Source organism: Conger conger, chromosome 10 (assembly GCF_963514075.1).
Source record: "Conger conger chromosome 10, fConCon1.1, whole genome shotgun sequence".
NCBI classification, from domain to species: domain Eukaryota; kingdom Metazoa; phylum Chordata; class Actinopteri; order Anguilliformes; family Congridae; genus Conger; species Conger conger.
The window spans coordinates 21,848,512-21,864,382 of NC_083769.1; the positions used below are offsets into that span (position 1 = coordinate 21,848,512).

The window sequence follows — 15,871 nt, forward strand, 5'->3', positions numbered from 1 at the left end:
TGTGTGTGTGCCCGCGTGTGTCTGTGTGCATGAGAGAGAGAGTGTGTGTGCCCGCGTGTGTCTGTGTGCATGAGAGAGAGAGAGTGTGTGTGTGCCTGCATGTGTCTGTGTGCATGAGAGAGAGAGTGTCTGTGTGTGTGTGTGTGTGAGTGAGTGAAAAACAAGGGGCATAAACAGAAGGAAACAAAGACAGCTATCCAGGTCCCAGAAGGGTGGGGATATGATACAGGAAATGTAACTCCCTTCCCAGAGGAACTACGCAGAAACACACACACACACATACACACAGATACACACACACACAAATGTGCACAGACATGCACACACACAGGCACGCAAACACAGATGCACACACACAGTTTTCTACTGTGCTACACTAAAACAACTAAAACAACTTGAATGACATTAATCAGAGTGATCTATGCTGTTTTGCCATTTAAATGCGAATCCATTGTGATTACACAGGAAATTAAACGATCTATTTCCATCCTGTGATTTTCGTTGAAAGATTTTGTGATGGAAAAACACAATTTAGCCCAGGAAATCACATGAAACAACAACTGAAATAGATATATTTTACAACAAATACATAGGTAAACACAAGTGATTAATATTCTGATTTTGGCACAGGTCGAATACAACACAAATACTTACATATAGCCACTAGGGGGGAGCATTATCTAGCTTTACATAGCTGGCAAACAGGACTTTTGTCCTCTTCATTTTTGTGAAGACGACAAAAGTTCTAATTTGACATGACTGGAAAGCTTGAAAGTAACAATAATGCAAGTCACTCATTAATGACTTTCTAAAGTCAGCTGGCTATGGCAACTGGAATAGTTCATTAGAACAGGAATTTCACGAACCATGGTATTTATCATTACTTTACTGTACAAAAAAACAAGAACACCAATTCTTGCTTCTCTGCACTGGTTCCCGGTTAGTTTTAAGATTGATTTTTAAAGCACTTCATGGTTTAGCCCCTCCCTATATCTCTGATCTCCTTCGCCAATATTCCGTCACTGCGGCCTTCCACCCAGCTGCTCCTCTCTGTTCCTCGGTCTCGGCTAAAGCTAAAGGGTGACGGGGCTTTTGCTGTGGCCGCACCGAGACTGTGGAACAAACTGCCTCTCTCCATCAGGTCTGCACCATCCATATACACCTTCAAATCCCGGTTGAAATCTCACTTTTCCCATGCTTTTAATTACACACGAGAACTGTCTTTGTTGTTGTATCTTCAAATATTATTATTGCAGTACTGTGTATTTTGTTTGTTTTTATTGTTTATATTTTTTACATATAATTAGAAATTGTACAGCACAGGTTTACGGCAGTCATTTTAAATGTGCTTTATAGATAAATGTGACCAGACTTTAGTTGAAAACCACAGGCAGTACAGTAAGACTCATTGTAAGACTCATACTCATTGTTGAGTATCTGATTTAACCTCACCGCTCAGTAGGCTATGCCTTATCAAGAAAACAAGAAATGCTCACATGGTCGCATTCCCCACGAGGGGTCATGAGCAGGAAAACGAGATTCCTCTTCTCTAAACATTTTTAAACGGGCATTGCACAGTTCCTGGAAGGCATTCTGGATGGGAACACAGGCCAGTGAAGCACTGCTGCTGTGTAGCTTCACCACTGCAGCTTCTCAATAGCCTCCTTTGACACTTTGGGCTGTTCCATTTTTTTTTTTTTTGTATTCCTTTCGGTGGATTTTCATTACTGTTACTGAGAGGACTTGATGCAGATGAAGATGTCCTACAGAGCAGGTCAGAGGTCCTTACGTAAGTTCCAGGAGGAAAAAGGGTCATTTCATTTCTTAAGCTACAGGCGTGGTATTTTTCTTGGGATCTAGCTTTTTCTTAGTGGCTGTACATCTTTATTCTGATGAGAATTATATGTGTTCTTCTTGTGGCACATCAAGAGAGGTTGGACCATGGCACTGATAGCTTGTTTTCCCACTGTACAGCTGAAACCAAGCTGGCTGATCTGGTTCTGGGTGCTGTTCAGTAGCCTTGTTTAGCCACGGCGATCCGTGTCAGCGGTGCCAATGCCCACAGGGCATCGGCTGAATTTCAGGCAAAATGCGGAAGCTGTCTGGGTGGGCATTAAAAACCCAGACAGAATTAGTGTCTGCCAGACAAATATTCACACTGCCATTGGGGACCACAAGTAAAGATGGACAGAACTGATGCATAGGCTGTGTTTTAGGGAAACCACACTCTTATCTTCAGGAATAGTCTAGCAAAAGTTTTTTTTTGGGGGGGTGTGGGGGGGTGGAGGGAAAGAGTGATGTCACATGCTATAATCACACACACGCTGATGCTTTATCAAAAGAAATTGTGGCGTTTTGGCTCCAGACCTGCAGTGGGAAAGGGCTAGGACCCGTGTCCTAGTAAAGAGGGCTCACTGAGGCTAAATATAAGATGTAGCCGGGGTGGGAGGCAGTGGGACAGGATCTGTGGTGCAGGAAGGGCTGAGCTCATTAGCACACAATGGCTGGGGTCTAAACAGAGCTTATGTAACCCGGCTGCCCTGAGAATGTCAGTGTCACAAACAGTGGGAGGGAGACATAGGAGGGTCCGGCCTGAAATTCCAAGATCCGTATCTGTGAGCAACGCCCCCCCCCCCCCCAAAGCTCCATCAGGTGACACGTTCCCTCAAAACAAAATGCAAATTCTTTTAAATGTGCGCCTCTATTCCTGAATGTAAAAGTTTGCATGTCCCCTGTCCCCCCTGTCCCTCTCTCTTCCTGCCGATTCACTAGGCATTGGATCAGTCATGTGTTCAGCAGACTCCAGCACCCTGCCCAGCCTGCTCCAACCAAGAAGACGCTCGCCAGAGGAAGGGGAAGTAAGTTTGGGAGCTCTGATGTTTGGAGCGCATTTTCATTGCACGCTGTAGCCGAGGCCAGAACCTGAGAAAACAATACAGGCCTGTGAAGAGTAAAACGTTCCGGTGGCCTTTGAGGTGTTCTTTTTATAGAACTTCAACTACACAGGCACTCTGTGTGTGTGTGTGTGTGGGCAGGGGTGATGTAGAGATGCAGCAAAAATACTGCCCTACCGCAGAAATTTCAGCAAGGAACTTGAGACAGTCTTCATCTGCTCAGTGTATGGAAAAGTGACATCCCAGCATGGATGAAGCGCAGGTGCAAATTCCTGCAGATAAAAACAAGTTGCTGTCATCACACCAAAGCGTCCAAAAAAAAAAAAACACACACTTAATCTTGGTCTTGCAGGCTGCCTTTGTGTTTGGTCTGTTTTTGAGGTTTGTCTCTACAGTTGGTTTCTGGCATTGTAATCTCCGCACAGAGGCAGATAGAGAAACAGTGAGAAGTGATCGGGCACAGGAGGATTTGTGTATTCGCTAGCAAAAAGGGGGACTGATCTAGGATCAGTATTGCTGGAAAAAGCAGAAGCTGATGTAATGGTTTGGAATATAAAACCCTATGACTGTCTCGGATAGTAAGGGTGAATCTTACTGAACCACAAAAGCCTGCGTATGCGTTTCAGTGATTGCACATTTACCAGTGAACATGTTGTTTGGTCTTGGTCCTCCAAAAAAAAGAAACTGGGAAGAAATGCGATCATTGTTAAATATTTATATTAGCTGGCTTGTGCCTCGCTTCCAGGGCCAGTAGCGGCACTCTAAGTTATCTCGAGCCCAAGCAGTACAGCTCTAGGGTTTGGTGTGCAGCTGCGTCCCAGCAGATAAGCGCGTGGGACCTCGCTGCAGAAACGACTCCTCAGAGCGCATAAGCTCAATTAATGAGTGTCAAACTCATTGAACTGTAATATAAGTCACACTCCATGCCTTCGTACTTTAAAAAAAGAAGAAAACACAATGCTTTTCACAGCCTCTGTAAACGAAAACTAGTTTGTAACCTTGAATTTGCGAATTAACCGATGAACACCGATCTCTCCACATCTCTGCGTGTTATAGCCTTCTTTCCCCTGCTCACAACAGTACGTCATTGGGCCTGCTCTCTTCTTCAAGGAAAAGGAAAACGAGATTTACAGCTTGCACACGTCAGTAAATCAAGGGCGATTACTATGGGTCACCGTTTTGTACCCAGTGCCTCTAGTCAGTACCTGACTAGAACAAGACGCTTCCTTCTTTTTTAATTGACTCTGGTGGCAGCTCTGGCCTTGACACATAACAGCACGAAATATCTAGTAGAAGAAAAGCCTGGTCCAGCGTACAATACAGAAACGAATGCATGTGGTAGTGTCTGACACAATATTCATTATGCTAATATACATTTCTGGAGATGTGAGATCTGTTAGAACTAGGCAAAAAACAGGGACCATCAACTGTGACCGTGAATTGTAGATTACTGCTAAACTGATACGTATCAGAAAAAAACGTACGAAGAAGTGTGATGAAAAGGTACAACGCTTGTCACTGGGGTGGTAACCTATGGGAACACAAAATTGTACCCAAGCCATGTGTTTAATAATTAGTACCCAAATAAAATTATTGTACATTTCGAAAAGTGAACAAAAATGTACCACCACTGTAGTCTACCTTTATTTTTATGTGAGTGTACACCACAAAACCGAAGTTATATTGTTATACGTGTACATTGTTGACTGTACCGTTAAATGTTTTCGAGGTAACCATTCCGGATTCCACATATTATTAAAGAGCTTCTAATTGTACTGTACGTTCAACTAAGTACTACTGTTGGTGGCATTATGGGTAGTCTTAAAGTGTGTGATATGAAACGTAGTCTTGCTTGAATATTTTCAGAAGAAAATCGTCAGAACCTGGAGATTTTAATGCAAATATTAAACAACGCCGTTTGTAATTAGCCTGGCTGGAGATATCACAATAAAAAGTGAGTTTAATTAATACGACGGCAAGTGGTGCTGCGCGCCTATGACGAGAGGAGAAGGCGATGTGGGCAGGCGCATGAATTACAATAGAGCTGCAGTTCCCACCAATGTAGTGACGTTGAGTTTTATTAAGAGCGCAGATCTGAGCCGACTGCGTTCATGTGAGGAGCGTCAACCTGTTACTGAATGCTGTGTGCACTGTGTTCTAACGGAATGCAACGTGTCTGATGGCATGCGACGTGTTCTAATGGGATACAAACACCCTCCTTTCCCGAGGAGAGGTTGAGAGATGCTTGGGACCACAGTCTTCGATGTGCTCTACAGCTGCATTTGTATTAATCGGCAAAGTGGTATTCTCTTGTTTTATTGACTGGAAAAGAAGCCCCTAAAATGCATCTGTTCAGGAGTTACAATTATCGCGTTTACCCAGACCGCTACTCAATGGAAACACCGAGAATACGAGGGATAAGCTGGGTATGCTATGTCTTTCCTATTCTTCTTCTTCTTCTTCTTCTTCTTCTTCTTCTTATTATTATTATTATTATTATTATTATTATTATTATTATTATTATTATTATGTTGGTTGAAAATGACATTCTTGTGGGACAATACCTAGTGCCAACCTTTTTAATACATCCCAAATCCAAAGCACCGTGAATAGTATTTCCGAATAAAAATTGAAAGTAGACCTAATTTAAAATCATCTCTAAATTAATTCATTTTAATTCGATATGACACTTCGCGTTTCTGGAATGTAATTATACGGAAAATGTGCTTTGGTCGGGGTAAACGGGGTATTTTAATTGGATGGGCGGAACACTGTAGGCTACTGACACGATATGTCATTAAAATTCCAGACCCAACGAACGCACGTGGACTTGGAATAGAGGAGAATAAACAATTTGAAATGGAAACTAATCCGTCAAAACGGCATCACACGATTCGACTTTCACGCCATGTTCATCGGTCGGAAGCTATGTAAATAAGTGCCATGACATAGGATCCCCGGGAAGGGCTCCCGCTCTTGAACAGCTTTAATGTAGTGTGTGAGTTTGACAGATGGTATACGTTGACATGTATCACTAAAACAATACAGAAATACCAACGGCACCCTCCGCGTAAGCACGAATGGGAGAGTGACCCAAGCACTATAGATTTAGTGAGACATCCTCCCATACTGTAGTACCTTGCTTCGGCAAACGTTTCAGCCACACATGTTAAAGTAATTTAAACCATCGGCTGTGTTTTCTAAATCTGGTCGTAAATGTCCATGAAACATTCATTTCAATACAATAGACAGAGACAGCAGCTGCACAGAACGAATCTCTATAGTACCTAGGAAAGAAGCTCTCTCTCTCTCTCTCTCTCTCTCTCTCTCTCTCTCTCTCTCTCTCTCTCTCTCTCTCTCTCTCTCTCTCTCTCTCTCTCGCTCTCAGACGTGCTGCTATTGCGAGAACCTGGATGTGATTAGCATTTTGGGGGTGAAGTGAGGGGTCTGGGGGAGAAGGATGGTGGGTGGTGATTGTTGATGATGAATCAAAACCATAACCCCTCTGGTTTTACAGTTTGAGTGGGGTGCACAAAAGTCCACCTATTGTCTTTCTCTGGGCGTGGGATGGTGGAAGCAGCTCAACGGAGCCAAAGTTTTTTTTTATTAAAGCCAAGTTATTAATAGCATATTGTTTGTTGTACATGATCAACCAGGGACAAGGTCAAGGTACCAAAAAATGTAAATAGCTGTAACCCAGAGGAGTTATTTTAAAATATATTTGACTTCAAAAGACTTGTAGAAAAGGTCATAACACACTGGAAGTGTTTAGACCATGGCAGCAGAAAACTACTTCAGAAACAGAAAAAACAGGGCAAAGTAATAGCTACAGTTTACCTGGGAAAGTGCTTCAAATAAGACACGGTTTCAGTAACATTTAACATCCTTGATAAATATCTTTGAGTAAATACCAAGCAATAAGTGATAGCTCAGGCCACTAATCTACCAAAGAAATCACTTTCTGCCTCACACTGTTTGTAAACACATGGAATTAGTGTGCAGGTAGCAATAAGCCGTTCTGGTTAAACCTGTGAGGAATTCTCTCAGGCATTCGGAAGGGGAAGACACTCGCACAGATGATCAGCACACTTTGATTCAAGGCAGCCTGAAGCTGGCACAGACCCAGATGTTTGGAAGCCACTATTATTAAATATTAACATGGCGGCCAGCATTCCAAGCATCCCTCATGCTCTGACAGACCGTCACACGTGTTCCCTCCTCTTGTAGGCGAGCCCGCAGCATCACCGAAGGCTTCATTCTCATCGCATGTGCACTGACCATAATGTTTAAGAGGGTTCCCGAATAGCTATGCCCTCTCCATGGCATGTACATTTGGGCGGAGGAAGAGCTTGTGGTCCAGACAGGCTTGCGATGAAAAGGGCTGAGGCAGAAAAGGCCCTTGGTTCAGTGGGCAGGCTTCTGAGCAGAAGCCACCTGACACAGAGAGACAGTGCTGCCCATGGAAACTGTGTTCAGGTGGAGGGAAGGCCTGCCAGGCGGCACAAAATGGAAGCACAGTAGAGCTCAAGGGAGACGCTTGTAGAAACTCACAGTGGAACAGCAACAGCACAAAACCGGATGTCCTTGATACCTTGGTCTCATACCTGACCATGATACCATGTTGATACCATGGTGGATGATGCACTTCTGTATGCCATATTACATCCTACTCTTGCCACTCATCTTATAGTCATCCTGCATATGCTGTTCTGCATTCCGTACATTTCGTCACGTGCAGTTTAGTGTTACCATTGTAATGCACGGTACTTGTAGGTTTTTCTTTTGTTATCTGACATGCCGCTCTGTCACTCATGTGGCTTTATGGCGCTTCTGCATGCTGTCTTTGATCCCTCCCATGTTTTGGGCATCCACACCCAGACTTCACAGTGTCTAGGCTTGTCTCCCACAAAGAGATTAGTACTTAAAACTTGCCAGGCCAGAAAGCTTAAGGTGGAGCTAAATAAATCCCCACCCACTTTTTAGAGCCTCCATCGCTGGAACGTGGGCCTGGAAAGGATCCGGGGGGGCTGAATGCCCCCCTTTCGCTGAGCCCCAAGAGCCCCAGGAGGGAGCAGCTATAGGAGAAGAAGGGAGCAAGATAAAGGAGAGGTAGTGGTAGTGAGGGCACTAGTGGTTAAGGTACATGACTGCGTTCTGGAAGGTTGGTGGTTCAAGGCCTGGTGCAGCCTCAATAAGATCCGCTCAGCTGTTGGGCCCTTGAGCAAGACCTTCAACCCTGCATTGCTCCAGGGGGGATTGTCCTCTGCTTAGTGTAATCAACTGTAAGTCGCTTTGGATAAAAGCGTCATCTAAATAACTAACCAAAAACCACCCAGGCGAGCGCTTCCAGGCTGGGATCCCCTCTCTGACTCAACGTGCTTCCTCTCCGCCCGCGCGTCCGGCTCCATGTACGCCGGCCTCGCTGCGGGACGTGGGGAGCGTGTGAGGAAAGGAGGAGAGTGTTTATGGCGCGAGTCAGGGCCGCAAACAGTCCGGGGCAATGTATCACAGGAACAGCATGTGACAGAGAGCAAGTTTACTCTGTCAATACTGGAAGAGGGCAGGGAAATCCCTGTTCACACGACTCGGAATACAACAGTAATCCTCCCCCAGTCCCTTCTAGCATTCTCAATCCCAAAGTCTTTTTAAAGGTCGATTTCGCTTTACCAATAAAGGCGCAATTGACAGACCTCCATTTTAGTTTCAAGATTCACACGCTGCAACAATGGCAATAGTATGACAGGCCTTTTGTATTTCAGACTTGACCTTGCAACCCCAAACCAAGACACAGCAAGAACTTGGGCTTCATCCACCTGTATAAACACTCGCAAGTGCCTGCAAGCCAAATTCCGAATGCAAACAGCAGTTAAAACGAACAAGTCTCACAAGGGCAGGTAAGCCTGCCCTAAATAAAACCCTCCCCAGAGACACTGAATTTGATACCGTGCAGGAGGCGGCTGGGAAACCAAAGCGCTGTGGGCGAAGCCATGCAATAAACAAGGCACTATAAAGAAGGGTGTAAACAAAAGCACAGCGGGAAAGGGGTGGAGATTTCTCAGCTCAGGTGAAAAGAGTGAGATTTACTTTCTCCCTTATCAGAGGTTTCGGGAAACGCAATGGATAACACATGGACACATGGACGTAACAAATGTTTGCTGGGATCTTGCGGAGATAGCCGGAATTAGCTAGCACAAAAAAGCAAAAAAATCCATCTTTCTGCCCAAGGAGAAACAAAGAATACCAGGTTCAGGCTAGACAGCACAGAGACACCAAATATCTTTTCTACCAGTAATACAGCTTCTTTGTCAATGTCCTGAAAGAGAGAGACAAGTGCCCTAACCATCAAACTGAAGGTTTGGTACTTTAGTTGAACTGGCAGTTACATGGATTGATCACCTCACGACCAAGTCATTGAGTGTTGAACACACATTGTCACATACACTGTTGTATGTTTAGTAGCCATGGGCACTGGTTTTGTATGTATTCTTCTGTGAGACAGAGGGAGAAGGTCCCTTTACAGGTTGGTTCTATGAAGCACTCATATACGTGGAGAAGGAGAAATATGAGATTTAGATTTAGATCTGAATAGTTGTCACCTGGGCGTGGGGGGATGACTGATACATGCACATGTCTGTCACAGCATGTGCACGCTGCATAAAGGGTGTGAGAACATAAGAATAAAACACACGTACACACACAAGTGTGTACACACAGGCACGTGCTAATATAGACATTTGTGCACATATACATGCGTGCACCCTTGCATCCACGCATGCACATAGACAAAATGTGGCGGCCTGACCTCATTTGTTCAGAGAAAAAAAACAGTCGACCGGGACTTTTATTTGAGCTTGAGTGCTTTCACAAGCTGCCCAGCCGGTTCTGCAGGAATGTCTTAGATAGGAACGCATGCAGGTTTTTTCTCTCAAGGAGAGGCCCTACGCACAATATTATTCCCTTACATTGAATGGGTGTGATGGGGGGATGAAGGGAGATACTGATCACGGACCGGGAGGTGGGGGAGATTGAGATCGTGGATCTCAGGGTTGGGGGGTGGATCTTAGGGTTGTGGAGTGGATCTCAGGATTGAGGGGTGGATCTCAGGGTCGGGGGTGGATCTTTGTGCTGGCAGGTGGATCTCAGGATTGGGGGACGTATCTCAGGTTTGGGGGCGGATCTCAGGGTCGGGGGGAGGATCTCTGGCTTGTGGAGTGGATCTCCGGGTTGGCAGGTGGATCTCAGGGTTGGGGGTGGATCTCAGGGTGGGGAGCAGATCTCAGGGTTGCGTGGAGGATCTAAGGGTGGGGGTGGATCTCTGGGTTGACAGGTGGATCTCAGGTTTTGGGGTGGATCTCTGGGTTGGCAGGTTGATCTCAGGTTTGCGTGGAGGATCTAAGGGTGGGGGTGGATCTCTGGGTTGACAGGTGGATCTCAGGTTTTGGGGTGGATCTCTGGGTTGGCAGGTTGATCTCAGGGTTGGGGGGTGGATCTCAGGGTGGGGAGCAGATCTCAGGGTTGGTTGGAGGCTCTAAGGGTGGGGGTGAATCTCAAGTTTGGGGGGTGGATCTCAGGGTTGGGGGAGGATCTCAGGATTGGGGGGCATATCTCAGGGTTGTGGAGTGGCTCTCAGGGTTGGGGGTGGATCTCAGGGTTGGGGGTGGATCTTGCGGTTGGGGGTTGGATCTCAGGTTTGGGGGATGGTGGGGATTGCAATAGTGGACCAGCTGCTACGCTTCCAAAGCACTCTGCTCTTTAAAAGTGCAGAGGTTCTGGTGTGGTACTGGAATGGTTTTGTGATTCTCTCTCCTCACTCCTTTCTCCCCTCCAGACACCACTTCCTGAAACCCTCGACACCCAGGACACCATGAAGCAGGTGGGTACCTGAGTGACATCTGCCCTGCATCTCACACCCCTCTCCCATCCCGCCCTGCCCACACAGAGGTGGAAAGTCCAGGGGTCAGAAAGTCAAAGCCCTGCTATGTGTTTCTTCAAGCTGGTATCTCTAATTAGTTCTATATACCTACTGGCTGAAGAATTGTGCTAATCAGCAAATCCAGGTAATTGGATTTACTGGGGAAGACTTTTATTCTTTGAACCTGGATTTCGCACCTCTGTGCCTACACACTTTATTATTATTATTATTATTATATTACTTACAGTTGATTAGACTAAGTAGGAGACAGTCCTCCCCTGGAGCAATGCAGGGTTAACGGCTGTGCGGATCTTATTGTGGCTACACAGGGATTAGAACCACCGACCTTGTGTGTCCCAGTCATTTATCTTAACCACTACGCTACAGGCCTCCCCTGCTTTCCCCTGCTTTCAGAGCAAACAGTATACCTGGCAGGACTATTTCAGACCTAAAAGTCTCAGCCAGAGCTAAAAGACTTACAGTAAGAGGGTACCCAAGCACACACACTCACACGCACAGCAATAGCTTTTGTATGCTGGCAACTGAAAGCAGGAGAGAAAGCCTGGCAATACAGCCAAATCCCTGCAGCCCCAGAGACATTGTGGGGCTGAAAATCTGTATTTGCCGATTTATCCAGAACCTTCCCTTCCCAGAACACAGAACTGTGACAGGATGGGTGCCGCCAAAAGGCAAGACCAGACTATGATTTTATGCCAAAAGTAAACCACAGAGAAAGCGTTTGGTTGGACACACCAAGCATTATATAGACTAACTCTCATTGTAGGGGGTCAATAAGATGCACCAGGGAGCCTCCTTTAAGCACCGCCAAACATCAGCACTGTAGTTTACAGGCAAACACACGTCAGCTTTTCTTCTTCCTGAATCGCTCAAATAGATGTCAGCATCTGAACAGGCACAGGCATTAAAGGTAATCACTGGTGTTTGACATAGATATGAGAACGGCTCTAGGTGCCTTCTAGGAAATACTGTGGATGGACCGCAGCCTGTGGTGCTGAGAGGTCTGGAGGAAGCAGGCTCCAATAAAGACCTGACAGAGTCCTGAGGAATTCCAGATGATTTGCTGGGTTCCGCTGTCACTCGGGAAAGAAAGGTCATAGTTCATTGCAATGCATGCGGGGAGTCCCCTCACAGGAAGCGGTCAGGTTAATGATGAATTGAATGAATCCCCTATGAATCCGAGTAAGATTCCCTAAGACGACTAACCCAGGCCAGCATACAGGAACATGGTCAAGGATGTTTTATTTAATTCAGTGTTTTAAGCTTCTTGATGCTGGATGGCTAATGATATAACTTGTTACAGTTTTGTGTTATTCTTGACTCCCTTCCCTGCAATATCAATCGACTTTGTCACTATTTGACAAATGCGATGCAGAAAGCTGCAATGTAGCCGTTTCTGTGTGTGAAGTATTATGAGATCCAGGGATAGACCAACTGTACATGAAACTGCCCTGCCTTTCTTTCACCATTCAATTTCAAACTTCAAGACGAAAGAAACCCTGTTTTTACACATGAGCTGCAGACACACATTGGAATTCCATTACCCCACCCCCCACCCCTCCTCCAGTGCACTAGGGGTTAGAGAAGCCAAGATAGACAATCAGCCTACTTAGTTACTCCTTTCTTCTCCCACAATCCCAAGGGACAGGAAGGCTGTTCTGCTCCGATCTACCTCGCTGCTGTTAAGGTTTTTTTAGGGGTTTTTTTCCAGCATTTGTTTGCCTGCTCTGTTAACTGCCCAGAGTTGCAGCACTTGCATCGTCAGTAGCTGCTGCTCTCCCCCCTAATGCCCTCCCTGTTCATGTTTTTAAAAACACATTCCAGCCAGGGCGGGCAGGCTGTGGAGTCACAGACGGACGAGTCTAAAGGGCAGTTTAATGGGGAGTCTAATGCCAGGAGTTGCAGCACTCCGGTAATTTCCATGAACAGAAGAACCAGCTCCCCCCCCTCCCCACAACCAATGCCGCACCCTCCATCTTTAGCTGAGCTGATTCGACAGTCTACTGGGAGGAAATACTCTTACCTGTGTGAGAGAGTTCTTAAGAAACAGTCAACACATACCCATAAAATGAACACAAATAAAAACAAACCTAACATACTGTACAAACACATAAAATACACACAATACATATAGAACATACACATGCACACACGTACAGTGCATACATTTACACTACTAGCACATAAATAGCGTATACACAATGTGTACACAACACACACACACACACACACCATGTTCTCTATTACATCTGCAGCTACTCCTAAGTTTAAAAAAATGAATCAGCTGCTCGTTGAAGAAGGAACTGCATGCGCACTCTGAGCGTGTGTGATTTCACAATACTTTTTATGGGTGGGGAGCTGGGTTGCTAGGTTGCTGGCTTGCTGGGAGTTCTGGGCTCAGAGATCAGGAGGCATAATCTTAAAACCAAATCGGAACAAGTCAGCCATCAATTCTGCGCTGTCTCATGTGACTGAGTGCCTGTACGTTTAGAAGAGGGCAGAGAAATATCGAGCCCATATTTCCAGCCTGCCTTGGAATGCACTTAACTGCTCAAGTGCCTTGATTTCTGCACACGCATGTGGTTTTTGGACGCGGTTGCGAGAGTGCAGGTCTGTGTGTCTGATGGAACCGGGACTGTGGGAACACTGTATGTGTGTGTGTGCGTGTGTGTGTCAGTGATTTTTCTTACTCCGGATGATAGAACCAAGTTGATCCTCAGTCTCAGGAGCTGCTGCCCATATCTGGTGTGTATGAAGGGCACCTTGCGTGACCTCGGCTGTGACCTTTCAGGGTCTCTGTGATGTCAGGCACAAGCAGACCATCAGCTGCTCATTTTTCCTTTACCAACATAGCATTGTGATTTAGTCACATGGGCTTTTCAACCAACTTTATTACTTGTTGTCTCATGAGAAACAGCCAGTGTAAAGAGCATGAGGACAACTTTGTTTTTAAAAAGGGGAACGAAAGGGGAAAAGAAAATGAGGGCGGTATTAAACGTGTAGCCTCAGGTCCTGAAATGAACCCCTGCAGCACACCGCTGCTCCAACAGCTCCTTAGCTTAGCGCTGTGGCTTCCCTGAACCTCGTAATCAGTCACTCTGTGATGTGGAGCAAATAACCCACCGCCATGACCCACCTGATGACACCCCACTGTGGAAACCCCAGCCTACAGTTTCCACATACAGCAGAAAGCAGCTCAGGGACTTTTTAAAATGTAAAAAGGATAGCATAGCATTCGAAAAGAAACCACACACATAAACACACAAAAGAGAGCTCACACATACACATCAGCAAACTTGCTTGCTCAAACACATACGTACACATGCAGTTGCGCACAAACTCACACACACATGCGCCCACGCACACACACTGCAGCTCAGTGGTTTCTTCCTTACAGTAAATTACAACTGACTGTAACAAGGCTCTCCAGAGGCGCAAGCTCTGACCAATGAGGAGCCGCCCCCGGCTCTGCCGTGGCGGTGGCTGTATTGTTCAGTGGGCGGATAATCAGCGGGTATCACTGGCTCAAACACTGCGGCTGATTAGCGACCCACCGGGCAGAGAGCTCTGTAAGCAGCCGCTGCTAAAGTCAGAGGCGCTGGGCCTGCATTACGTCAAGGCCTGCTGCGGTCCAGCCGTTTACTTTGTAACCTAAGGCAACCCAAACAAGTCCCGCATCTCCTCTCCTTCCATGTTAGGCTTAGCCCCAGATAACATTGAATGGGTCTTTCTGTAGCCAGCTAGACCTGGAGCTGTGCATACCTCATGTACAGAGACCATTTCTGGCCTAAATACACTACGCAGTCGTGTAGGGCAGTGTTTCTCAGCTCCAGTCCTAGGGACCCACTTGCCAGAAGGTTTTTGTTGTAACCAGGAACTCACACACCTGATTTAATGACTGAACCAATCAAATCATCTACAATGCCCTTGATTAGTTAAATCAGGTGTGTGAGTTCCTGAGGACTGGAGTTAAGGGCAACAACCATCCCGGGGGCACAGAATTCAAGTTAACATTTTTGAGAGACATTTTAGTTGTAAAGTATTTTTATTTATGTGTGTGCGGTGATTGGTTCTCCAGTCTGCGATCATTTCAGACAATCGACCCTTCTCCCAAAACATTCTTGCTGAGGGCCACCAAAATCCTAGAGCAGGTTCTGCTCATGTACATGTGATTCTGGAAAGTTCTGGTGGCTACTCAAGGGGGTTTCCTTCCCAACGTGTGGTCTGGAAGCCGGTGTCCTTAGAATGGATCCGCACAGTAAACTTTGGAAAAAGAAATTGCACACGAGATTTCTTAATTAAAGAGGCATCACAAAGCAAATTCCCTTAAATTAGAGAGGGTTTCCAGATGGCAATTCCATGAAGATAAACTTGTTACCAATGGCTCATGGCACTCCTAAGAGAGTAGCAGCGATTGGCTGAAATAGCTGAGAACCAACTGGTGTTTGCCACATGAATCTCAGCTGCCAGCTCATGTGACTGCAGGTGCACTGATCTCACTGGACCAGCTCTGTTTGAATCCATCCCTGTGCCGGATTCCCTGTCATTATTGTGTGTGTGTGTGTGTGTGTGTTTGTGTGTGTGTGTGTGTGTATGTGTGTCTGTGTGTGTGTGTGTGTGTATGTGTGTCTGTGTGTGTGTGTGTGTATGTGTGTCTGTGTGTGTGTGTGTGTGTGTGTGTGTGTTGTAGAGAAAAACATTAGTAATTTGTCCAGCATATGCCTGCACGGAGGACTCGGTCCAAGCTGCATCCGTGTCGAGGCAAAGGGAAGACCTTCACGGAGGCGTAAGCTGGAACAAAAAAACACAGCCCTGGTTAGTGAGTAAGAGTCGGAGTAACACAGTGAACTCAGTCACTTCTGTCCCTGTTCCGCAGTAACACGCTTGTTTGTCAGTCAGGACCCGGATCCCCTCAGGAGGAGGAGGGTCAGTTTGGAGGAAGATTGACAGGAAGGGATTTGTTTTGTTGGAAACCAGCTTGACTGCTGTCTCTCACCCTGGGAAGCTGGCACAGGGTTTGGGAAACGTTCAAAATCCTGTGAATTTC

At 46.0% G+C, this 15,871-nt stretch overlaps 1 protein-coding gene across 4 annotated transcripts in view; it reads left to right on the plus strand.

The window, feature by feature from the left end:
- rapgef3 (Rap guanine nucleotide exchange factor (GEF) 3) overlaps positions 1 to 15,871 on the plus strand; it is a 41,786-nt gene that overhangs the window by 2,046 nt on the left and 23,869 nt on the right. For 2 of the 4 annotated variants that reach the window (XR_009709758.1, XM_061257570.1), the window contains exons 1-3: positions 1,690 to 1,789; positions 2,773 to 2,858; positions 10,723 to 10,767. Coding sequence is in view for 3 of the 4 variants with exons in the window: in XM_061257570.1 (XP_061113554.1) it covers positions 1,747 to 1,789; positions 2,773 to 2,858; positions 10,723 to 10,767 (174 nt within the window). In the remaining variant the exon portion in view is untranslated. Of the gene's footprint in view, positions 1 to 1,689; positions 1,790 to 2,772; positions 2,859 to 4,998; positions 5,321 to 10,722; positions 10,768 to 15,871 lie in introns of those variants that run through there. The other 2 variants (XM_061257572.1, XM_061257571.1) reach the window with 2 other exon arrangements.